The sequence below is a fragment of the Acinonyx jubatus genome, chromosome A3 (genome assembly GCF_027475565.1).
Source record: "Acinonyx jubatus isolate Ajub_Pintada_27869175 chromosome A3, VMU_Ajub_asm_v1.0, whole genome shotgun sequence".
Taxonomy (NCBI): Eukaryota; Metazoa; Chordata; class Mammalia; order Carnivora; family Felidae; genus Acinonyx; species Acinonyx jubatus.
Genome location: NC_069388.1, coordinates 51,071,732 through 51,097,547, shown reverse-complemented (window position 1 = coordinate 51,097,547; position 25,816 = coordinate 51,071,732). Strand labels below are relative to the sequence as shown.

At 39.2% G+C, this 25,816-nt stretch overlaps 1 protein-coding gene across 5 annotated transcripts in view; it reads left to right on the top strand.

Annotated features, from left to right (window-relative positions):
- The first annotated feature begins 231 nt into the window (after positions 1 to 231).
- Positions 232 to 25,816, top strand: part of LIMS1 (LIM zinc finger domain containing 1) — a 154,667-nt gene continuing 129,082 nt past the window's right edge. Inside the window, exon 1 of one of the 5 annotated variants that reach the window (XM_053200357.1) lies at positions 232 to 497. Coding sequence is in view for 2 of the 5 variants with exons in the window: in XM_053200353.1 (XP_053056328.1) it covers positions 466 to 497 (32 nt within the window). In the remaining 3 variants the exon portion in view is untranslated. Of the gene's footprint in view, positions 498 to 10,154; positions 10,235 to 25,816 lie in introns of those variants that run through there. The other 4 variants (XM_053200353.1, XM_053200354.1, XM_015074788.3 and 1 more) reach the window with 4 other exon arrangements.

The following is a 25,816-nucleotide window of genomic DNA, read 5'->3' as shown; positions in this document are numbered from 1 at the left end:
GCGCCGGAGTGTGGGGTGGGCAGTGCTAAAGTTAGCGAGGTGGGGCCGAGGACTGGCCGGAGGCAGGACGAGGCCCCGGAAGGGAAGGAGTTGGAGGCGGAGCCAGACGGGGTGGGCGGGGAACCAGGCGGGGAGCCGGGCCAAGGACCGGCCAAGGGGGGGCGGGGCCGGCGGGGCGGGGCTAGGGCGGGGAAGAGGCAGCGTTTCGCCGCGCCGCGGGCCGGGTCCCCGCGCCCACCTCTCCTGGACCCGGTTCCGCGCGCGCCCCCGCGCGGCACGCCCAGCCATTTGCCGGCTTGCGGGCCGGAGGCGGCGGCGGCCTCCCCGCCCCTTGCTGGCCTCTCCTTCCTGCTTGCGGCCCGCCCGCCAGCCCGCCAGCAGCCGGCCGAAGCGCGAGGGAGGAGACGGCGGTCGGAGCTGCGCCGGCAGCCAAAGTGCAGAGGGACAACGGCCGACTGCGGAGAGATGCTGGGCGTGGCGGCAGGAATGACCAACAGGTAAGGGCCGGGTCCTGCCGGGGCCGCCCTGCGCTCGGCACCCGCCACGTCGGCAGCGGACCGCTTCCCCGGCCTTCTCGCGGGCCTGCGCGCCGGCCGGGGGCGGGCGGCCTGTCTCCCCGCGCTCCGGCCTCGGCCCGAGCCCCTCGGTGGCCGCAGTGCGGAGTGCGGTCGCGTCCCCGGTCTCCCGCAGCCACGCTTCCGCGCTGCCCCCTGGGGCGCTCAGACCAGGGCTGGCGGCCGCTCATGAGAGGTTCCACTAGTTATTGGTGACGTGTCCAATACCGCCTAAGCCCTTCGAGGGCTTAGCGCAGCAGCCCACAGCAGATGCTTGTTGACTGAATAATTCATATCCCAGCCGTTGGAGCACGTATATAGACCAGCGACTCTCAGACGTCTTGGTCTTAGCACGCATTTTAAAAATAAGAGAACTTTTTGCTTGTGATGGTTATTCCTGTAGGTATTTACTGGATTAGAAGTGAAATCTGAGGCATTTAAAAATGTTTAATTCATTAGAGAAACAGTTAATTCATGATATGTTAACAGACATAACACATTTTTATGAAAATAATCATTTTCCTAAACAAAAAAATCAGTGCGACGAGTGGTGTTCTTTTACATTTTGCAAATCTCTTAAATGTCTGCCATAGTAGGACAACTAGAGTTTCCTAAATGCATTGCATTCAGTCTGTTGCGATGTGTTTTGGTTGAACTGTGTGAAGAAAATCTGGTCTTACACAAATATGTCGTTGGAAAAGGGAGGAGTGTTTTAATACCTTTTTCAGATAATTTGTGGATATTTTTTTGCTGCTACCCCCAATGGTAGATTCGTTTGGAAGTGGAATCTGAAGCCTTACCAGTGAGCTTTTCACACTCTTTTAGGTTAAAATTCATTGGTCTGTCTTGCAGTTTGAATGGACTTGTTACCCATTGTAACATCATGTGTTGGTCATTTGGAAAATGTTGGTTCATAGAGTTAGGCACATCTTCCAAATGCTGACACATTTCATTATACTATACTACGGGATAATATTTGTTAATATTACCACTGATTTCATTAGAAATCTCTTTAAGTATGAGAACATGCCAAGCTCAAGGTGGTGGCAACAAGTTTCCACCATTCGGAATTTCAGTTGAAAGTTTGATTTTTATTATTGGCAGGAAACTACTGTCAGTTGTTTTCCTCAAAGTGAGAGGCTCACTTTTTTGAGCCTCAGGAAATGTCTGCCAAGTACCAGTCTAAAAACCATAGTTTATCACTTACTATTTCCAGTAAAAATGGTATATCCTGAAGAACATTTAATTCACCTCATCACTCAGGGACACATGTGCTTTTCCTGGAGACAGCCACCTTACTTTGGTATGCAGCAGAACTGCTGTATGCATACCTCCCTTTTCATCACAAGTAACAAGAAAGTCAAGATTTAATAACATTAATAATTTGTACCACTTCATCAAGGACATTTTTTCGTTTTTTGAAAAATTAACTGAATATCAAGTCGATACAAAATTTAAAAGATATGTAAGATATAAAGAATAATGATACAGTGGATACACAGTATAAAAAACATAAACTGTTTCCTTTTAAGGCCCTTGAACACCTTCCTGATCTAGCATCCCTCCTTGATCCCATCCCCTTCCCATCTTGAATTTGCTATTAGCAATACTTTTTTTTTTTTTTTTTTTTTTGGTATTAAGTACATTCGTGTTGTTGGATGACCATCACCACCACCCATGCATCTCTGGAATTCTTTTCATTTTACAAAACTGAAACTCTGTACCCATTAAACGACAACTTTCTTTTCCTCCCTCCCTATCAACCCCTGGTAACTCCTATTCTGATTTTTGTCTCTGATTTTGATGATTCCAGGTACCTCATATATGTGGAATCAATTATATACAGTGTTTGTCTTTCTGTGATTGGCTTATTTCATTCACTTGGCATAATATGCTCAAGGTTCATCCATGTTGTAGCATGTCAGAATTTCCTTGCTTTTTAGAGCTGAATAATATTCTCTTGTTTATAAGTACCATTCATTTGTTTTCTTTATCTGTTCATCTTTTGATGGTTACTTGGATTGCTGTATGTTTTACCTATTGTGAATAATGATGCTATGAACATAGGTATGCATTCTTTAATTGAAAAATTTTTAAGTTCATTTATTTATTTTGAGAGAAAGAGGGTGTGCGTGCATGTGTGCAAGTTGAGGAGGAGCAGAGAGAGAGAGAGAGAGAGAGAGAGAATACCAAGCAGCTCCATGCTGTCGTGCAGAGCTTCATGTGGGGCTCCATCTCACAAACTGCGAGATCATGACCTGAGTGGGGCTCAAAACCACAAAACTGGGAGATCATGACCTGAGCCAAAATCAAGAGTCAGACGCTTAACCCACAGAGCCACCCAGGTGCCCCTCTTTAATTGAAGTTTTTATAGTTTCACATACAGTTATAAAAAATAATTAAGAGAGATCCAGTGTATCCTTTACCCAGTTTCCCCCAATGATATTTTGCAAAATCGTAGTACAGTATCACAATCATGATATTGATGGTAATACAATCCATCAGTTTTATTCATATTTCCTAGTCATGTGTGTGTGTGGGGGGGGGTGGTGGTGGGTGGGTGTGTATTCAGTTCTGTGTAATTTTATCACGGGTGGTGGTGCATGTGTCTATCACCACAGTCAAGAACTAGAACAGTGAGTTCCAGGACCACAAGGATCCCACGTGTTGCCGTATTATACCCACACCCACCTCCATGTTTCTTCCTCTTTCTTAAAGCCTGGAAACCACTCATCTGTTTAGCATTTCTAAAATGTTGTCATTTCAAAAATTTTATAGAAGCAAATCAGACATATGTAACCTTTTGGGATTGCCTTTTATAAAATCCAGCTTAATTCCCTGGACATGCCTCCAAGCTGTAGTTCTTTGTTGTGGCTGAGTAGTACTCCATGGTATGGGTATGGGACAGTCTGTTCTCCAGTTGAAGGATCTTTGGGCTATTTCCAGGTGTGGACTGTTAATAAAGATACTATGAACTGGTTTTTATGTAGATAACAAGTTTTCCTTTCTCTGGGATAAATGTCCAAGAGTGTAGTTGCTGGATTGTATGGTAATTTCAGTTTTCACTTTCTAAGAAATTGATGGATTATTTCAAAGTGGCTGGAATTCAGTTGCACCACTAAGCGACCAGCTTTTATACCCACTTATACCCACTTTTGCTTTTGCGTTGTCAGTGAAAGTGTCAGTACAGTGCAAAAGGCTACAGCAACTTTTTTTGGAACTTCTTGGCACCATTATTAACAGGGTTTTGATCTCCCAGACCTCTTGTAAAGGTCTTGGAGATTACCCCCCCCCCCCACCCCCCACCCAGCCACCACCTCCTCCAGGGTTTTGAGACTACATTTTGAGAACCACTGTTAATGACATAATCCTAAATGATGAGGGAAGTGCAGATATTTTTAAAAGAATATATAGAAAGATTTCTCTTAAAATATATATTAAAGGCTTGTTGTAGTGTGTGTGTTCTGGTTTTGGAAGTTTTTAGTGGGACTTACTAGCTAAGACTTGAAGAACCACTATGGAAAAAGCAGTTTTCTGCCCTTAAGGATTTTCAGGACAGGATGACTAGTGCTGTTATGAAAAGGGAGAATGTCATGGCAGCAAGGGTCTTCCTAAAACTTCAGTGCTGTATGCCTGTTTGTTTGTATTGGTGAGGAAATTGGGCTCTTCACTTTTAAAAAAACTAATGAAAATTAGGTGGTGAAAAGATACCTTCAATTCTGGTTGTTCTGTGCCGTGTGAGCTTAGAGACAACAATCCAACAGGAATGCTGTCTTGATTTTTTTTAAGTTTTATCATTGATCTGCAATGTTATATTAGTTTCAGGTGTACAACATAGTTATTGGACAATTCCATACATTACAAAGTGCATACGTTACAAATTGCTCACCACGGTAAATGCAGTTATCATGTCACCATACAGTGTTGTTACAGAATTATTGGCTGTATTCCCTATGTTGTGATTTTTATCACCTTGACTTAATTTATTTTAGAACTGGAAATCTGTAAATGCCCTTCACCTGTTTTGCCCTTGCCCCCATCCCCTGCCACATCTCCCCCACCCCGTGACCACCAGTTTGTTCTCTGAGGCTGTTTGTGTTTTATATTGTTTGTTCATTTTTGTTTTTTAGATTCCACGTATTATCATTCCCATCCCTTTCCTTTTTGGTAGTCCCTTGAACCGTCTTCTGGAAAGCTCTTTCTCTTGCCCAATGTGGATATAGCACTTGAGCTTTCCTGTCTTCCTAGAGAGGGCCTTTCTGCCCCTCCACTGGGTCAGAGAAACTTCAATAGCTATAGCAGATCTATAATGGGAGAGCAGAGCTTTGCTCTGAGAGTCTCTATTTTTAATAGTGTTGTGTTTGTTCTTCAGATAATCATTTAAATAAACCCCAGTGTAGGTCATGTTCTTAGTTAAGGTTGCACTTAAATAGAAGACAAAACATCTCAGGCCATTTGTCGATTTTACATTTCTTGTAATTACGCTTTAAGCTGTGGTTTCCCACCCACAGGAGTATTATCTACATTACATGCTGGACTGTTGCCATGTTGTCTTCCAAAAACTTCAATTTTAAGATACTTGAGAAGCAAAGGCTGCTTCACCTGCTGCTACACACTGTGCATTCTACCCCACAGTGGTTTTATCTCCCCTCATACTGATATCATCTCATCTCTTTTATTTGATCTCATCAGACATTTCTACACTGGAGTTCACAGGGGGGAGAGGTGGAAGCATTTTCCTGCATATTTCTTTTTTTTTTTTTCCTTCATGTTGGAGCCTGTTTTGGAGTTTGATGAGTCCACAAGGACATTTAACATAAGGGTTGGGAAGTTGCAGATAAGTCAGGCTCTGAATAGTGTGTTCTGTGTAGGGTAGGTAAAAGGGTGCTAGCAATTGAGTTCGAATGCTGACAGATATGTTGGGGGTGGGAGACACCTGAAGTCTGGGGTCTTACCAGGATGTCTGAGGGTCATGTATGATAAAGTGATAAAAACAGATAAAAACTGTTTGCAAAAAATATGTATATACACACACACATTCTCTGTGTATAAAAATGCAATCATATAGTTGTACTGTTTTGCAATTGCTTTTTTTAAAGATATTTTTTAAATTTTAGTAAAATACATGTAACAAAATGTACCATCTTAATCATTTTTCAGTGTACATTCAATGGCATTAAGTACATTCACATTGGGGTACAACCATCACCACTGTACATCTCCAGAACTTTCTCATTATCCCAAACTGAAACTCTAGGCCCATTAAACAGTATTGCCCCAATGTGGGGAATAAGCTTAGGAATTCCCTGAGCTTGCACCCATGGGTTAGGAAGGCATAAAGAAATAGAAAGCCATAGGATATACACACCCAAGTTTGGGTAAATAAGATTAGGTAAACGGGGCAAAGTCCCCCAGAATAGGTAAAGTGGGGCAGAGGCTCTCAGTATAGGACAAAGGTATAGGAATAGGGAACCTCAGGATGAAAACATCCAAGATGAGGTAAACAAGATTAGGTATTCAGGGTGGAAATGCCCCCCAATTTAGTAATAGCTGAAAGCTGCTTTCGCAAGAAGGAAGGACCAAATTAGGTAAACAGGTAAATAGGGCAATGGACCTCAGCAGAGTGAAGTTGCCCAGAGGGGAGCTAATTAGCAAAAGAAAGGTGCCTGTTGACCCTGAGATAGCATGCTTTGTCTTTCTTGTCCCCTAGGCCAGTTTAGGTAAACAGAGGTGGGGCCTTATGTCTGCTGTAAACAACCTTCTGCCTGGCACCAGGATTTTGTTTTGTATTGACCCAAACCCCTAATCCCGCATATCTTCAAAACCCCCTTTCCCTCCTGCCCTTGAGTTAATGTTCACAGATTCATGGTCTCTTTGTGCACACCCATCACCACATTTGTAAACCTTCTGATCCCAATAAAAACGGAGCAAGGACCCTTACTTGGGGCTCTTGTCTTCTCCTGGATGTTAGCATCTCTCGCATTTTTTTTTTAATTTTTTTTTCAACATTTTTTGTTTATTTTTTTTTGGGACAGAGAGAGACAGAGCATGAACGGGGGAGGGGCAGAGAGAGAGGGAGACACAGAATCGGAAACAGGCTCCAGGCTCCAAGCCATCAGCCCAGAGCCCGACGCGGGGCTCGAACTCACGGACCGCGAGATCACGACCTGGCTGAAGTCGGACGCTTATCCGACTGCGCCACCCAGGCGCCCCATCTCTCGCATTTTTAATCCTGCATCCCACTTTCTTGCTGGACAAGAAAGAACTCCAGACCCAGAGTCTATGACACCCCCTTCCTGGCAGTTGTTTTTTCTAACTTAATAAGCTGTCTTACAGGTTTTCCTGTGTGGCATATTTAGATCTACTGTAAGTTTTAACTTTAGATTGACTGTGTATAGTAGTTCAAAGTATGCATGTGATGTGACTTACATAACCAGCCCTTGATAGACATTTCAGTTCCAGATTTTTGTTATTATAAGCCCTTTGAACATCTGTGCCAGTGCTTCCATAGGAGATACCTGAGGGTAGAGTAGGTGTGTGCATGGATGGTTGGACCCATGTTCCAGTCCCACTTCTGTCCCTTCATGGCTCTGTGGCCTTACCCGGTTAAGCTCTTTAAGGCTTATTTCCTTAATTTATGAAGTAATATCTATCTCAGAGAATCATTGTGAGCATTAAATATAATGGCAAATATAAAGATTTCTGAAAGATACAAATGTAGTTGTTAGTCATTGTTGCCCCTGGAGAGGCAGTCTATGAATCTAAGGAATTTAGGAATCTAGAATGAGAGGGGAATTTTTTTACTATGTGCCTTTTCGTACGGTTTTGATTTTTTTAAAAATCTTTTTTAATGTTTACTTTTTATTTCTTTGATAGCACAAGCAGGAATGGGTCAGAGAGAGGGAGACAGAGGATATGAAGTGGGTTCTGTGCTGACAGCAGTGAGCCTGATATGGGACTTAAACTCACAAACCATGAGATCATGACCTGAGCTGAAGTCAGACGTTCAACTGACTGAGCTACCTAGGCCCCCTGTTTTGATTTTTTTTAACCTTGTGCATGTAAAATTTTTTAATGGGTCTGACTTCATGCCAGGAACATAGTAGGTGTTCAGTTAATAGTTAACTGTAGTTGTTGATGTTGATTTTTTCCTATCATCCTGGTTGTTTTTTCCAAGCTTACAACTTCTGACCTCACTGTTTGTTAATTTCATTGATTCAGTCCTTTGTGATTTCTTCCTTTCCTTTACTTCCTGTACCCACATTCTTGCTGAATTCCTACCTTAGAATTTTTTTTTATCCATATTTCTTTCTCATTCCTTTCTTACTAACTTTTCCACCCTCGTCCTGATTACCTTTCAAGTGAGTGTAAGAAAACAATATTAAGGCTGGGGAAGACTTAGAGAATGCAAAATAAAATATATATGCATATTAAACATTTGAGGTGGAACACATAATTTTGTATGTTCCTGTTTGTCATTTAAATGTTGATAAAGTACAGATTCTTTTAAAAGTGTTATGAGATTTGTGGTAGCATTTTTGTACTGTATGCTTTCTGTTAGCATATACTGAAAACACAATTACAGTAACATGAAGATCTAAGAAATTTGCCTAGCATTTAAAAAATGTTTTCATATGGGAAAAAGAATCTACTAAACTGATGTATTCAATGCTTTTGTGGGCCTACTATAGTAGTCCACTAAACTGTTCCTTTATTTTATAGGTCAGGAGTTGGATAGAGAGGTAATTTTATTTATCTCTGTTCAAGGCCACAGAATGAGTGGCTCTAGTGCTTAGGACTAGACCCCAAACTTTGAAGATAGTGTGGAGTCCTCTCTGCTGTGCTACATTAGTTTGTTCTATTACTGCATTCAAATTGCACTGTTAATAGTTTGTTACATATATATTTTATCTTCCTATCTAGATTGTAAATGCCTTGAAGGCTGAGCCTTTTATCTATCTGAGCCCCATTAACATAGTGATTCTGGAAATGTCCAAATGAATTATTAAATGTTGCTTTAGATTTGTTCTGTCACAGAGGTCCTGGATGTCACTCTTTTTTTCAGGTGGATTCCTTTTGTGAAATGCGTTTTTTGGGGCATGGGATTCGTAGGCACACATGATGGTGATTGTATTTGTTCATTCCCAGAGCCTTAGGTCTTTTTACCCACACATGTCCACTGCCCTCGCATGGCATAGTCTGAGAGTTTCCTTCCTATCGATAGGCTTCTTTACTGATATATCAGTTAAGTGACAAATATACCAGCTGCTTAAACAGATTGTAAATTATTTCTCATTGGTAAGTGTAGTAGTTGTTGATTTTGTTTTTGTGTGTTTTTTTGTTTTAAAGCTGGACGCATTGCTATTCCGTATGGAATCTGCCTTACTAATATAATATGGAAGAGAGGGGATGCAGTTGCTGCCTCTGCCACAGCTGGTTGTTCCTTCTTCTCAATTCAGTAGATTCCACAGATTTTTTAATATATAAGGTACAGTGCACATACAGCTGTGGGGATTGAAAAGGCAAATAAGACATGGTCTCAACTCTAGAGTGTCTTCCAGTTTGACTATTCTGTCATTCATGTTGGCTCCAGATTTTCCTGCAGCACCACTTTGTTCATATTACTCCACTTTTCAGAATATTGAGAAGGCTTTTTATTGCCTATCACAAAGTCCAAACTCTTGAGCCTAAAGTTTAAGGCTCTTTGTGGTCTGGCCCCAGCCTGTCTTTATAGCCTTGTCACACACTGTTCCCTTAGTCTGTGTTTCACTAAACTCTCACCTACTTGCCATTTTCTGAAAACATCTAGTGTTTCCCGTCCCTGTGTCTTTGTTCATACTATTCTTTTGGGCCAGAAAACGTATTCTCCTGTGTCTTTTTGGCACTTGGGACAAAACTGCCACTTCTCTCATGAAATAATGAATTTCTGGAACATTTATTGAGCCCTTGTTGTGTGCTTGGGGAATTAGGGATTCAGAGCTTGTGTTTGTCCTCTGAAAGCATTTAGACTTTTTTTGGTAGTTATCAGCTTCTGTTTTGTGTTATACCTGTTTGTGTATATGTCTAACTTTTTCTGCCAAATTGTGATCTCTGAATCTAAAGGAATGTCTTAATCAAAATTTGTTAAATGTCCAAAGAAAAACAAACTAGATTTAAATCAACTTTATTTCTCCTTTTATTTCTTCATTTGTTAGTGAATGGAAAATTCAGTGCTGGTTCTGCTTAGTGCCTGTGACACCGTTGAATAAACCCATCACACTTTGAGTAAAACAACATAGCTTTCACATTTGGTTTAACTTAACTCTTCAGTGTAGTGTATACTAGTGGTGGAGACCCAGCACCCATGAAACATTAGGAAGAAATTCAAACGATGTTTAGTCATCCATGTTTATTTAGATAATTTCGTTTCATTGTCAGTCCACTGACAAAGCTTTTGAAAGCTTTCTTAGTGATAACCACCTTTTATTAATTACCTACTTCGACAAAAAGTACTTTAAAGATGTTGAACATTTATGTAACAAATTTTACCTTCACAGTCACATCGTGAGGTAGAGTTTTTTTATGCCCACTTTTACAGATGAGTGATCTAAACTCAAGAGATGAAGAACTCACCAAGTTCCACATTCATGACAGAGCCGGGGTTCACCTGTGTCTCCTCCATTTGCTTCAGTATTCAGTAGGTCAGAGCTCTCTACTTTGCCTGTGTTTCAAATCTTTCTCTTATCTTCGCGTGCCAGCCAGCCTATCCAGTTTTATTCCCCACTACTCTTTCTTTACATCATCTTATTGCCAGACATACAACAGTTCTTCTTTCTGAACTTGGTTTTTCCTTTTTTGTGAGGCAGAGAGTTCCAAATCTTGTGCTCAAGGCCCAGCTTAAACTTGAAGATGGTTTCCCTGGCTGCTTCAACCTCTTGTTAGTCTTTTCTTTCTTGGCCTCCTAGAGAACATATTGGATAAGATAAAGTTATTTACTTAAATTTAGTGTGTGCATACTTGTGTGCAACACACAAGTGACTCCTATGTTAAGTTTGAACTCTTGGCTATCTATGCTTGTATATACTAAAGTATTATAAATTTGGGAAGATAGTTCCAATTCAGTGTGCATTCATTTGTGTATGCTGTGGAGCATATTATAATATAGTGAAGGATTACATTTATCTACTTTGTATTGCATCTCATATGTGTATACAGGTATCATGGGAGAAGTTTTAAAAAGTCTTTTAGAAATTTAAAGGAGGAAACGATCATTTGTCACCTGTTATAGACTTACTGTTATTTATTTAAGATGTGGGGATCAGTCAAATGTTTATTGAGATCTCTTTGGAGGTAGAGACATATCGGTCATGGCAGTGTTGAACCAGGGGCTGCTTTATTTGGAACATTGTAGGGGAGATTCGTGACTCTCAGTCTCAATACATGGGCCACAGACCAACAGCGTGGGGGGATCATACTAACTGCAGATTGCTCACCCTATTCCCGTACTTCTTGGGGGAAAATGTCATGAAATCTGTACTTTTAAATTTTTTATTATGGAGAATTTCAGACATTTACAAAACTGGAGGGATTAATGTATCCCCATGTGCTACCACTCAGCTTCACTAATTACTGACTGATGGTAAATCTTTGAGGGCCAATCTTTTTTCATTCCTCTTTCCTATGGCATATCATAAAGATTTTAATATGTATCCTTAAAAGATAAGGACTCTTCTAATAAAACTTTTTAAATGTCACTACAACATCATTATCACACCTGAAAAATATTACTAACAATTCCTTGGTATCATCAACTACTCAGTTAAACTTTCCATTTATTTCAGATATCCATTTTATTTTAGAGGTATTCTGAATTGGCATCTAAGTAAGGTTTATGTGTTTTGGTAGCTTGCTAAATCTGTTCATCAGATCCCAGCAGCATACTAAATTCTCTGGGTTTTAACGTATATATTCCAGACTTGGAGCTGAAGAATCTGGCAGTCTGGAAATGCCAACAGATCAGATCAAAAAGCCACAACAAAGGGCTGCTCTCTGTAGCCAAAAGACCAGGAGAGAGACAGTCTAACACGATATAAAACATCTAGACAGCATATGCTGTACTCCAGTCAAACACCCAGAAAAAACTGTGGCCACACCACTACTCATGCCAGCAGAGTCCAAGGGGGAGACTAGACTCACCAGGCTGGACCCAGGCACCCCAACACCTCTGTCATGGTGGGGTCAGTGAATGTCAAGGAATCAAGACTTTCATACTCACCAGCTGGTAATTACTGCCCCCCTCTCCCAATTATCACAGTGTTAGTAGAGACAATGTGGGGAACTAGAACTCTCATCCTGGCTCACCATTAGTGAAGAATCCCCATCTTGGGTGTCAACAGAGGCCAATGGGGAACATATACTTCCACCTCCATTTGGCAGTAATGAGGGCACTCCTTTGCCAAAGAGATTTCAGAGAAAGCCAGTTTCATAACATAGTATGAAAATATTCATGTTTTATTAGGAACTAATTTATCCTAGCAAGAACCAGGAAAATCTCAAAGTGAAGAAAAAAGGACAATAAATAGATTTTAGCACCAAGATGACAGAAATGTTAGAATTATCTGACAGAGATTTTAAAGCAGTCATAATAAAAATGCTTCAGTGAGCTATTGTGAAGATGCTTGAAACAAATGAGGAAGTAGAAAGCCAGAGCAAAGAAATAAGATATAAAGAAGATTCAAATGGAAGTTCTGCAGCTCAAAAATATAATAACCAAAATAAAAATCTCAATGGAGAACTCAATAGTGGATGGGTTCAACTGAAGGGGATTGAGGAAGGAATCAGTGAACTGGAATGTAAAATAGTAAAAATTACCCAGTGTGAACCACAGAGATAAAATAGACTGGGGGGAAAAAACAAAGCCTCAGGGACTTGTGGAACTATAACAAAAGAGCTAACTTTGTGTCATTTTAATTCTGAAAGGAGAGGGATAGGGGGTAGGGTAGAAAAATACTAGAGGAAATAATGGCTGAAAATTTCCCCAGTTTGCAGGAAACATCAACATACAGATTCAAGAAGCTGCACAAGCCACAAACAGAATAAACCCAAAGAAATTCAGTCCAAGATGCATAATGATTAAATTTCTGAGAACTAAAGACCTAAAAAAAAAAAACCTTGAAAGCAGCCAGAGAGGGGAAAAATGACACCTTACCTTTATAGGAGAGAATTTGGATGACAGCAGAGTTTTCATCAGAAACTATGGAGGCCAAAAGGGTATTGGCGTAATATTTTCAAATTTAGAAGGAATAATTGTCACTTGGTATTCTATATTCTCTGAAAATATCCTTCAGGAATAGAAGGGATGCAGTAAATTCTCATGAAGACAAACTAAGGGAATTTGTGATCAGCAGATCTTAACACCTCACTCCCCTCACTGTTCCCCCATGGGTAAGAGAAGTTCTCTAAACAGAAAGGAAATTATAAAAGAATGAACCATGGGGCACCTGGGTGGCTCAGTCGGTTAAGTATCTGACTTCAGTTCTGGTTATGATCTCACAGTTCGTGAGTTCGAGCCCCATGTCAGGCTCTGTGTTGACAGCTCAGAGCCTGGAACCTGCTTCAAATTCTGTCTGACCCTCCCCACTCACACTCTGTCTCTGTCTCTCTCTCAAGAATAAATAAACATTAAAAAAAATTTAAAAGAATGAACCGTGGAACCTTAAGAATGAAGAAAGAACATGGTAAAGCATAAATGTGAATAAATACTATAGACTTTCTGCTTTTGAATTTTCAAAGTTATGTTTGATGAATGAAGCAAAATTGTAACAGTGATGTGATTTTAAATTAATGTAGAGAAAATTTTTAAACAGGGATGGTAAAGGGTTATAGGAGAAAGTTTTGTATACATCACTCAAGGTGGTAAAATGAGGACACCTGAGGACTATAAGTTACATATATATGGTATACTTAGAGCAGCCACAAAGATATCAGAGAGATACCCTTAAAACTAGACAAATCAAACTGGAATTCTAGAAAGTGTTGAAGTAACCCACAAAAAGGAAAAAGAAAACAAACAAACAGAATAAACAAAAAACAAATGGCAGACTTAAGCCCCAATATATCAGTAATTACATTAAATGTAAGTAGGTTAAGTATACAAATTATAAGACAGAATTTTATGGAGTAGGTTAAACAGTGTGGCCCAACTATATCATATGTAAGAAACTCACTTCAAATATAGTATAATGATATAGGCAGATTGAAAGGAAAAGGATGCGAAAAGATATAACATGCAAGCATCAATTGAAGGAAATCAGGCACCTGGGTGGCTCAGTTGGTTAAGCAACCGACTTCAGCTCAGGTCATGATCTCATTGTTCATGAGTTCGAGCCCCGCGTCAGGCTCTGTGCTGACAGCTCAGAGCCTGGAGCCTACTTCAGATTCTGTGTCTTCCTCTCTCTCTACCCCTCCCCTGCTCATGCTCTGTGTCTTTCTGTCTCTCAATAATAAATAAATGTTAAAGAAAAAAATTTTTTTTAAATCAAAGGAAATCAGGAGTGATAGTGTTAGTATATCAGATATAGATATCAGATAAAGTAGACTTCAGGGCAAAGTAACTTACCAGAGACAGGGGTTATGTAAAGGATCAGTCTACCAAGAAGATGTAGCAATCCCAAATGTGTCTCTACCAAACAACAGAGCTGTAAAACATGGGAAGCAAACCCAGTAGAAGTAAAAGGAGAAATAGACAAAACCACAATTATAATTAGAGACTTCAACACCCAGCAGAAAATTAGTAAGAACATAGTTGAACTATGTTCAACACCATCATTAACTGGAAATTGACATCGGGAGACTACTTTATCCAGCAGTAGCATAATATACACTCTTATCAAGCTCGTATAGAATAGTCAACACGATAGACCACATTCTGGGCCATAAAATAAAACTTACCTAATTTAAAAGAATAGAAACCAGACAATTATGCTGTCAGACCACAACATAATTAAACTAGAAGTCAACAACAGAAAAAAGACTGGAAAACCATAAAATATTTGATTAAAACACACTTCTGAATAATACATGAGTCAAAGAAGAAATCTCAGAGAGAAATGTAAGAATATTTTCAACTAATGAAAATGAGCACACAAGTTATCAAAGTTTGTGGGCTGCAGTGGGAGCAGTGCTTAGAGGGAAATTTATACCACTGAATGCATATATTAGAAAATAAAAAAGAACTAAAATCAGTAATCTAAGTTTTCACCTTAGGAAACTAGAAAAGGAAGAGCAAATTAAATCCAAGTAAGCAGAAGGAAAAAAAAGTAATAAGAATTAGAGCAGAAATCAGTGAAATTCAAAACAGGAAATGAATAGAGAATATCAGTAAAACCAAAAAGCTGGTGTTTGGAAAAGTTTAACAAAAGTGATAAGGCTAAAAAAAAAAAAGTGATAAGGCTATACCAGGCTAAGAAAAAAAAAAAAAAAGAGGATACAAATTACTAATACCAGAAATGAAAGAGGAGATATCACTACAGATCCCATCCCATGGAAATCAAAAGGATAAGAAAGAAATACCGTGAACAACTCCGTGCCCAGTGATAATTTATGTGAAATGGACCAATTCCTTGAAAGACACAATTTGCCAAAACTCACACAAGAAGAAATAGGTGATCTGAATAGGTTTATATCTATGAAAGAAATTGAATGAATGAATGAATAAACAAACAAACAAACTTCCACAACAACTCAGGCCCATACGGGTTCACTGGCAAGTTCTACCAACTATTTTAAGATTTATACCATTTTTCTACAGTCCTTCAGAGGATAACATTAGAAAGAATACCTCCCAATGCTGTCTATGAGGCTAGCACTGTCCTAACACCAAAGTCAGACAAAGGCATCACACAAAAAAAGAAACTGCAAACCAGCAATACCTCTTGTGAACATTGATGCAAAAATTGTCAACAAAATATTAGCAAATTGAATCCAAAAACATAAAAAGAATTGTACATCGTGACTAAATTTATCCCAAGGAAGTAAGATTGACTGAATATCCAGGAAGCAACTTTATTCCTTCTTTTTTAAGTTTATTTGTTTATTTATTTTTGAGAGCAAGAGAGAGAGGCATGAGCAGGAGAGGGGCAGAGAGAGAGAGAATCAATCCCAAGCAGGTTCCATATTGTCATCATAGAGCCTGATGCAGGGATCAAACCCGTGAGCGGTGAAATCATGACCCAAGCTGAAATCAAAAGACACTTAACCAACTGAGCCACCCAGGTGTTCTGCAACTTTATTCTTAATACCCGCATACTAGAAACAGGCCAGATGTCCTTCAGCAGGTAAATGCTTAAACAAAGTGTAGTTCCTCTCTATCATGGTATACTATTCAGCAATAAAAAGAACTAGACTATTGATTTTTGTGACAATTTGGATGGTTCTTAAGGGCATTATACTGAATGAAAAAAAAAGCCAATGTCAAAAGTCACATACTGTGTGGTTTGATTTATATAATAATTTCTAAGTGACAGAATTATAGAGATGGAAAACATATTAGTGGTAGCCAGGGGTTAAGAGGAGATGGGAGTTGGGGGTTAGAGGGAGGGAGGGTATAGGTATGAAAGGGCCACATGGGGAATCCTTGTGGTGATAGAATGTTTCATATCTTCACTGTACTTGATCTTAATGTGCTACATTTTCATAAGATTTTACCATTTGAAGAAACTGGGGAAAGTGTACATAAGATACCTATTATTTCCTAGAACTGCATGTGAATCTACAGTGATCTTAAAACACTTAATTTTTAAAAATCCATGCTTACCTAAGGGCAACAGCTATCATTTTTCCATCTGTGTCTTACTGAAAATTGTATAGACTTATTACATTGATATAATATTCCCAGACAATGCCTACTCCCAATTTTCACTGACACTCTCTAAGAGTAAAATGGAGAGTCAATTAGGGTAGGGAAAATAAATGTGTTTTTAGGAAACTTGAATTAAATTATCATGCTGCAATCCCAGACTTTAACCTCTACTACAAAGCTGTAATCATCGAGACAATATGATATTGGCACAAAAACAGACACATGGACCAATGGAATAGAATAGAGAACCCAGAATTGGACCCACAGATGTATGGCCGACTGACCTTTGACAAAAGGAAAGGGTATCCAATAGATAAAAGACAGTCTCTTTAGCAAATGGTGCTGGGAGAACTGGACAGCTTCATGCAGAAGAATTGAAACTGGACCACTTTCTTACACCATACACAAAAATAAACTCAAAATGGATGAAAGACCTAAATGTGACACAGGAAACCATCAAAACCCTAGAGGAGAAAACAGGCAACAACCTTTTTGACCTCAGCCACATCAATTTCTTTCTTGACACGTCTCCAAAGGCAAGGGAAATAAAAGTAAAAATGAACTATTGGGACCTCATCAAGAAAAAACCCTTCTGCACTGCAAAGGAAACAATCAACAAAACTAAAAGGCAACTGAAGGAATGGGAAAAGATATTTGTAAATGACATATTGGATAAAGGGTTAGTATCCAAAATCTATAAAGAACTTACCAAACTCAGCACCCAAAAAACAATCCAGTGAAGAAATAGGCAGAAGACATGAATAGACACTTTTCCAAAGAAGATATCCAGATGGCCAACAGACACATGAAAAGATGCTCAACGGGGGCACAGTTGGTTGAGCATCTGACTTTGGCCCAGGTCGTGATCTCACGGTTCGTGGGTTCAAGCCCCGCATCGGGCTCTGTGCTGAACACTTGCTCAGAGCCGGGAGCCTGCTTCAGATTCTTTCTGTGTCTCCTTCTCTCTCTGCCCCTCCCCAGCTTGTGCTCTCACTCTGTCTCTCAAAAATAAACAAATGTAAAAAAAATTTAAAACAAAAGATGCTCAATGTCACTCATCATCAGGGAAATACAAATCAAAACCACATCGAGATACCACTTGACACCAGAATGGCTAAAATTAACAATTCAGGAAACAACAGATGCTGGCGAGAATGTGGAGAAATAGGAACCCTCTTGCACTGTTGGTGAGAATGCAAACTGATACAGCCACTCTGGAAAACAGTGTGGAGGTTCCTCAAAAAGTTAAAAATAGAACTACTCCACAACCCAGCAATTGCACTGCTAGGTATTTATCCAAAGGATGTAGGAGTGCTGATTCGAAGGGGCACATGCACCCCAATGTTTATAGCAGCACTTTCAACAATAGCCAAATTATGGAAAGAGCCTAAGTGTCCACCAACTGATGAATGGATAAAGAAGATGTGGTTTATATATACAATGGAATACTACTTGGCAATGAGAAAGAATGAAATCCTGCCATTTGCAGCAACATGGATGGAACTGGAGGGTATTACGCTAAGTGAAATAAGTCAGTCAGAGAAAGACATATATGTTTTCACTCCTATGTGGAACTTGAGAAACTTAACAGAAGACATGGGGGGAAGGGAAGGGGAAAAAATAATTACAGAGGGAGGCAAACCATAAGAGACTCTTAAATACAGAGAACAAACTGAGGGTTGATGGGGGGCGGGAGAGAGAGGGAAAATGGGTGATGGGCATTGAGGAGGGCACTTGTTGGGATGAGCACTGGATGTTGTATGTAAATGATGAATCATGGGAATCTACCCCCAAAACCAAGAGCACACTGTATACACTTGTGTGTTAGACAACTTGACAATAAATTATATTTTAAAAAAATTATGTTAATTTCTTGCCTTATTTACCAAAAGCAGAGGGACACATACGAAATTGGAGCAGCTATGTGGGTAATCCAGGCTCTGTATGTTGGACCCTCACATCTCCAAAAGGAAATGGCTGAAAAGTCTTTTTTAAAGGACCCCTTCGGGGCACCTGGGTGGCTCAGTCAGTTAAGCGTCCAACTTCGGCTCAGGTCGTGATCTCACGGTTTGTGAGTTCAAGACCCACAGCAGGCTCTGCACTGACAGCTCAGAGCCTGCTTCAGATTCTCTGTCTCCCTCTCTCTCTGCCGTTTCCTCTGCTTCTCAAAAATAAATAGATACGTAAACATTTTTTAAAGGATCCTTTAGATCTCAGATTTCTCTAAGTTTCTGTCAGAAACACAGGCTGGCTTCTCCAAATGCAGAGCATCTAACTGAGAACTAGAGTGTTTAAAAATCGCCATTTTACATGGAAAATTATAATTCCATCTCAGATGCTTCTGCAGTAGAGCTCAGGAATAATCTTTTCAGAGTCTGATGTATTTGAAAGGCTCCCACATTGTAAGATTGTCTAGAGCTGTACATTGCTGGTGTTGCATCAACCGAGGAGATGTCCGACTGTCAGTAAGGACTTGGGTCTTTAGTAAAGAATATATTAAGAACCATTGTCTATTTTTGCAGTGCTTTGGAATTGATGAAATATTTAGTCTTCTTCCTCAGTCCTTACTTTTCCAGCCCCACTTAAGATTCATACACCCCTACCCTCAGCTGCCCAGGAGATGTGTTCTACACTTTCAGAACTGTTTGAAATTAGGATCTCTTCTGTGTTTCTTCATGTCTTTACATACCCTGTCTCCCTAACATTTTTATGTTCTGAGTGGCATTCCTAATCTTTCAAAATTCATTTCAAAAACCATCTTTCCCATGATGTTTTCCCTGATGGCACATTTCCCTTTTCCTTACCTAGAGAAATGTTACATATTTCTCTCTCTCCACTGTGTATATTATTCTTAACATACAGTAGCTCCTATGGTGTGAAACCTTCCACATAGCATGTAAGGGGTTCTTTTCCCATATCTCTGCTTTAGACTGATTTCCTTCAGGGAAATGATTTTTCTCCATTCCCCTTTATGTACCAAGATCCAGCAACAATGCCTGACATTAGGTGCTCAATAATAGTAAATGAGTGAGTTAAAGTAAATATGAACATTTTTTTTAACGTTTATTTATTTTTGAGACAGAGAGAGACAGAGCGTGAACAGGAGAGGGTCAGAGAGAGAGGGAGACACAGAATTGGGAACAAGCTCCAGGCTCTGAGCTGTCAGCACAGAGTCTGATGCGGGGCTCGAACTCACGGACCGCGAGATCATGACCTGAGCTGAAGTCGGACCTTTAACCGACTGAGCCACCCAGGCGCCCCAAATATGAACATTTTTATTTTCACACTAAGAATTGGAGGTTTGGAAATTTAGAAGATGTATTCTGGGTGCAAAGCTGACATAGAAGGAACTGGAGCTTGGATCCAGTAACTGACTTCAAGGATAATGGTTTCTCCCCCAGGGATGCCTGGCCCCTTTTCCAGTTCCATCTTACTGAAATGAAAAAAGCCATTGGTTTCACTGATCTGTGCCAATTAGACATTACAAATGGGAAGTGGCACACATGGAAAGTAAGAGCATTGATTCTGGAGCTAAACTGTGCTCAATCCCAGCTTCTTACCTTTTGGTAATTGTCTGACTTCTCTCTGCCTCATGTGTAATAGTACTCATCCCCTGTGATTGTCACAGAGTAAATAAGCTACTATGTGTAAAACATTTAGAACAGTGCCTAGCACATTAGGCACTCTATGTATTTATTGATACATGTGTTGTTGATAAAAATGGAGAAATGAAGAATTCCTTAATAAATATAAAAATGCGAGAACTCTTTCAGCTCACAGCTCATACAAAAATAGGCGACAGGCCATATTTTGCAGACTTTCAGTCTAGATCATTAGTTCATTAAGAGGTTGCAAAGTGATGCTATTGTTGTTTAAGACATTTCATGTCCTATCTGCAAGTGCTTCTAAAAAGGGAAGCTTCTTCCCTATTAACTAATTTGGTAACCCGTTGGTACAACTTGACAGATAACAAGCATTACTATATAATAGAGTCCAGTCCCTATGGGAAGTCCAGTGCTGCCTTACCATATATCACTTTTGTATTAACTATACTGAGCATGAGATCTGTGCTCAGAAAAGTACATTGTCCATGGTACCTACATAATACTTCCATTTTGCAAGCACTTAAGTTAGAGTTGAGATCCCGCATTCTCTCACTTGGACCGGTGTTTTTTTTACCTCACTTTCAGGCTGCCTCGCAACTCTTGAAGAGCATGTTGCCTTTGTATTGTGAGCCCATCCAGTTCGGGTGCCATCAGGAAGCCCACTGGAGTGTGGATAACTTCCTCTTCACACCTAGCGATCCCTATTCATTAGCATATAACCACACCATCCAAGGATGTAGTTAATATTTGTGTTGTTTGTAGTGGAACTAGCAAAGCTTAGCTATTCATTACTTAGCAAACCTGTCTCTAATTTGAGTGACCCTTTTTTAAGGCAGTGGTATAAATGGTTCGTGTTAAATATCACTAACATGTTGTCCAATGAGAGCTATGAAACACCTTATCATTAACGTGTTGTCCAGTGAGAGATATGAAACATGTTATCTTTAACATGTTATCCAATGAGAGATGTGAAAAAAAATAATCTGTAAAGGGTCAGGTAAGTTGCTTATGGAGACTTTTTAAAAGCACCTACAAATCATTTGAATGTTAATGATATTCACTTTTTTAATGGAAAGCAACATTTCTTTAATGATGCTTGTGCTTTCATTAAAACTTTTTCCTTTCTAGTAGATGCCTCCCTGACTGTAATTATGTCTTTGTGACTTTAACCTGTGACTGGGGAGATGAAATGACTGATTTAGAGTTCTTTTTTTGTTGTTGTTAACATTTACTTATTTTTGGGAGACAGAGAGCACAAGCAGGGAAGGAGCAGAGAGAGAGGGAGACACAGAGTCCGAAGCAGGCTCCAGGTTCTGAGCTGTCAGCACAAAGCCTGACACAGGCCTTGAATTCACAAGCCATGAACTCATGACCTGAGCCAAAGTTGGACACTTAACCGACTGAGTCACCCAGGAACCCCTGGATTCTGATTTCATTATATGATAAGAAGAAAGGATGGTGAACTTCATCAGGTGGAGTTGTGTTTGAAGTTAAATTTAATATACATTTTGAGTAATGTGTTTTTCTTCATCCTTTGGATTACAAATGACATTTAGACTCTGACTTCACCACACAACCAGTGTGCTTCCACACTTACTAGTCATGGGGTTGAACTTGAAATTGCTGGGAAGTAGGCCAGTCATATTCCAGGGGAGTGGACAACCAGTCAGGATGTCGTTGGGAATTGCAACGTTCTACATGTCATCACCAAAGGGTGGTATGAGGGAGAGATGGGATTTGGTGAGACTGAGGACATCTCTTTTTCAAACCTTTAGAACATGGTAGTGAGAAAATCGTCAACACAGGCTGAAGTTTTCCAACTGTTGGCTCCAAGTGACTGGGTGCCCTCTGAGGTAGTGGTTCAGATTTTGGTCCTGGTCTTACAGAGACAGAAACAGAAGTAGTCAGGTAAAAATGACATGTGCTAAGCGCATAATTAAAGAAGGGACCTTTGGCATTTTGATTTTGGCCTGTGTCTAGCTAAAGCATATAAATGTAGATTAAAATTTAGCCTAATTCCTCAGGCTTGACTTGAATGCCTCTCTTATTCTAATGGGAAAGTTTAGAACAAAACAAATTTCATTTACTACTTTCAGATTTTCTCATTTAGAGAGTGTGTGGGAAAATGATGTACAAAATAATCACAGTTTAGAGTCATTGCCCACATTAAAATAAATTGATTCCCTTGGGTTTTAATGAGTTGCTGTCAGAATAGTTCTTTCTTTGGAATACAATGCAGATTTTGTCACATAGAAGCATGTTTTAGGGAATACAGTGTGGTCTTCATTAGAATCTTGAAATGGAGAATTTCATACACCAAATGAACAGCCTTTTGTTTTAGGAGTGTGGGTAGTGATATTTTTGTAATAGTCATGAATCCTTTGTAAACATGGTTAGAGACTAGTTTTTTTTTTTTTTTAATATTTATTTTTTGAGAGAGAGAGAAAGAGAGTGTGAGTAGGGGAGGGGCAGAGAGAGAGACACAAAGAATCTGAAGCAGGATCCAGGCTTTGAGCTATCAGGACAGAGACCGATGTGGGGCTCAAACTCACAGACTGGGAGATCATGACTTGAGTTGAAGTCAGACGCTTAACGTACTGAGCCACCCAGGCGCCTCTATACTAGTTTTCCTTTTTAAAATGATCCAAGGAAATAAGAGCTTTGTGACTAGCCCCATGACATCTGGAAAGTTCTGTTAGCACTTAGCCCATTTCGGGTGATTGAATATAGTTACATGATTGAAGATAATGGTGAAAACACCGTGTTTAAAAATTTTTTTGAAGATATATGTATAGGATATTAGGTTATCTGTTTTATAAAATGGACCAGATTTGCAATGCTGTAACTTTCAAGTGGGTGGAAGGCTAATGTCTGAAATAATTTAATGGCGTTTTTGGACGTAATGTGCTTTTTTTTTTTTTTTTTAATGCTGGCTAACTCGAATCTTAAAATGAGAGCATTTTTTGTCTTTTGGGCATTTGCCAGATCTGTACAAAGCATGAAACATCTGCAGATGTCTGTTTAAGGCAGTTTCTTAATGCTTTGTAGTAGAACGTTTTAACCATGAGTACTTATGCAGTTGTACGAAAGCTACTTTAGTTTTGCTACTCTATATAGACCTGGGTTTTCCATTACTTTCAGGTGCTTTCCCTTTGGAAGTGTTACTAATGATGACAAAGGGCACTGGTGAAGTGTAAAAAGTAATGCTTAATTTTAATATATAGCTCTTTTGAACTTGACAAAAGATAAAAAAGTTGCAGTGATTCCTCACAATTTCAGAGGTCTTTCCCCCCCACCACCCCCCACAAGGTCATTTTGGGACCGTGAAACCAGACTTGAAAAGAAGAGTTTTCTGAGCTTGAGCCCTTTTGATTTCTAAAATAAACACTCACATCCCTTTCTGATAATATATTTGGTCATTTACAGTTCTTTCTATGAAGGAAGTTGTGGTGATAGGTTCTGGAATGTGAAGCCTGCAGCAGGCAAGAGTGATTAAGAGGGTGATGGGAACTCCAAGGATACAGGGTTGGGAACTTTTTAGAGATGAATTTTTCTTATGCTCAGTCAGGATTAATCAAGCTTTCTAGGAAGAAGCAGTGCCAGGTTAGCTGAACAAATGGGATGGAAGTTGAAATATGAGGTTGGTTTTTAAGTATATTTTGATAAAGAGGTTAAGTTCTAAGAATATAGCACTGTCATACAAAAAGCTACTTATGCTTTTTGGGATACCGATGTATCCCAAGCTCATATAACAATAATGGTCAGTCAGTAAATACTTGTTAAGTGAATGAATAATGATATAGTATATTTTATTTGGTATATGTGGTTTTTGGTTTAGTGAAGTATATTTAAATACTGCTATAAAATAATGTGTGAGTAAATGCTAATAAATTAGCTTCCAGGAAGTATTAAATTAGACTTGAAGGGTTATTTCAGCTTTTCATAGTTGCGGTAATACTGTGTAAGTACAAGTATTTGTACGGTACTGTGTACATATTTCTTTTCTTTAGGACTTAGTGCAGGAACAGTTATTTGACATGGGAAGATGCTGTATTCTGGATTACTGAAGCTTCTAGGTGAATGAGTTAAATCTTTTAGATCAAACATTAACATTTTCTCGTGAACTTCTTCAGTTTTCCATATTAATATATATCTTCAATAGTATTCATCAGATTTCCAGGTGGAACTGTTTTGATAAAATTGATGGAATATCCTGAAGTTTCTTAAGAGGCATAAACAGGCAAGAATAGCAAAAAGCCAGTTATTGAAGGAAGAAAGGTGGTGAGGGAGAGGACATTGGCTGTGTTTGCTGTTTCAACACATGGTTGGTACAAGTCACGCAGTATGTCTCTGAGGTAGGATCAGATACGTCAGTGGGCTAGAGTTCGTAGTATGAGCACTGTGATAAACAAGGCTTTGCAGTGGAGAGGAGGCAGATTATTCCATAATGTCCCACAAATGGTGAGATAATTTGTTAGCATTTGGGGGAAAAAAGTTTAGAGCTTTATATGATATCCGAAGACATTCCAGAGGGCGATATTTAATAGTTATAAAATTCAAGCCAGATAAACACTAAAATAAAATAGAAACAAATGTTTTTCAGACTTCTAGAATGAAAAGTACTTTTTTTTTTTAAATTTTTTTTTTCAGCGTTTATTTATTTTTGGGACAGAGAGAGACAGCGCATGAACGGGGGAGGGGCAGAGAGAGAGGGAGACACAGAATCAGAAGCAAGCTCCAGGCTCTGAGCCATCAGCCCAGAGCCTGACGCGGGGCTCGAACTCACGGACCACGAGATCGTGACCTGGCTGAAGTCGGACGCTTAACCGACTGCGCCACCCAGGCGCCCCGAAAAGTACTTTTTAAATTTAGTACTTTTAGGAATAAATTACAAAAATACATATTTGAGTAAGACTAAATTAAACTTCTATGAATTAAAAAAGAGGCTGGGAAGACCATTTACAACAAAACAATATAGAAAGTGTTAATCAGAATATGAAACTCTAGTACATATGTAGGAAAAAATGAAGAAAGACAATATTTTAAAAATAGAAACAAAAGAAAATATAACATATACAAAAGTATAAAAAGTGTTCAATATTAGTGATTCACGAAAGAAGTATATATTAAAGTAGATATTATCAGTTGCCTGCATTATTACAGAGCTTGTTAAGAAATATATTTATCATGGGGCACCTGGGTGTCTCAGTTGGTTAAGTGTGTGACTCTTGATCTCAACTCAGGTCTTGATCTCAGGGTCTTGAGTTCAAGCCCCATGTTGGGCTCTGAGCTGGGCATGAAGCCTACTTTAAAAAAAAAAAAAAAACAACAACCAAAAAGCTATTTATCATATGTTGCTGGTATGAGGGTATAATTGATAAAATTTATTAGTAAAATAATTTGGCAATACATGTCAAGTCTGACATGATTTATAACTTGTAATCCACAATTTCCACTTCTGTAAATCATACCTAAGAAAGTTATTATATGGGGCGCCTGGGTGGCTCAGTTGGTTAAGCATCAAATAAATTTTTGAATTTACTATTCAAAAATAAATAAACGTGAAAAAAAATCTAAAAAAAAGATTATTCTAAAAGTGGAAAGAATTTAATGTGAAAAGATTTTGGCAGCATTATTTATGCTAGTAGGAAGTTTGAACATACATAAGTAATGATAGAAGCTCATTTAAAATGCCTGATGATAGCTGTTTAGTGAAATCATGTAGGTATTTAAAATGATAGTTATTAAAGTTTCATAATGTCACTATATCATGATCACTTTTTAGTCTTTTATTTAAACCTTTAACCTGTTTCAGTTAT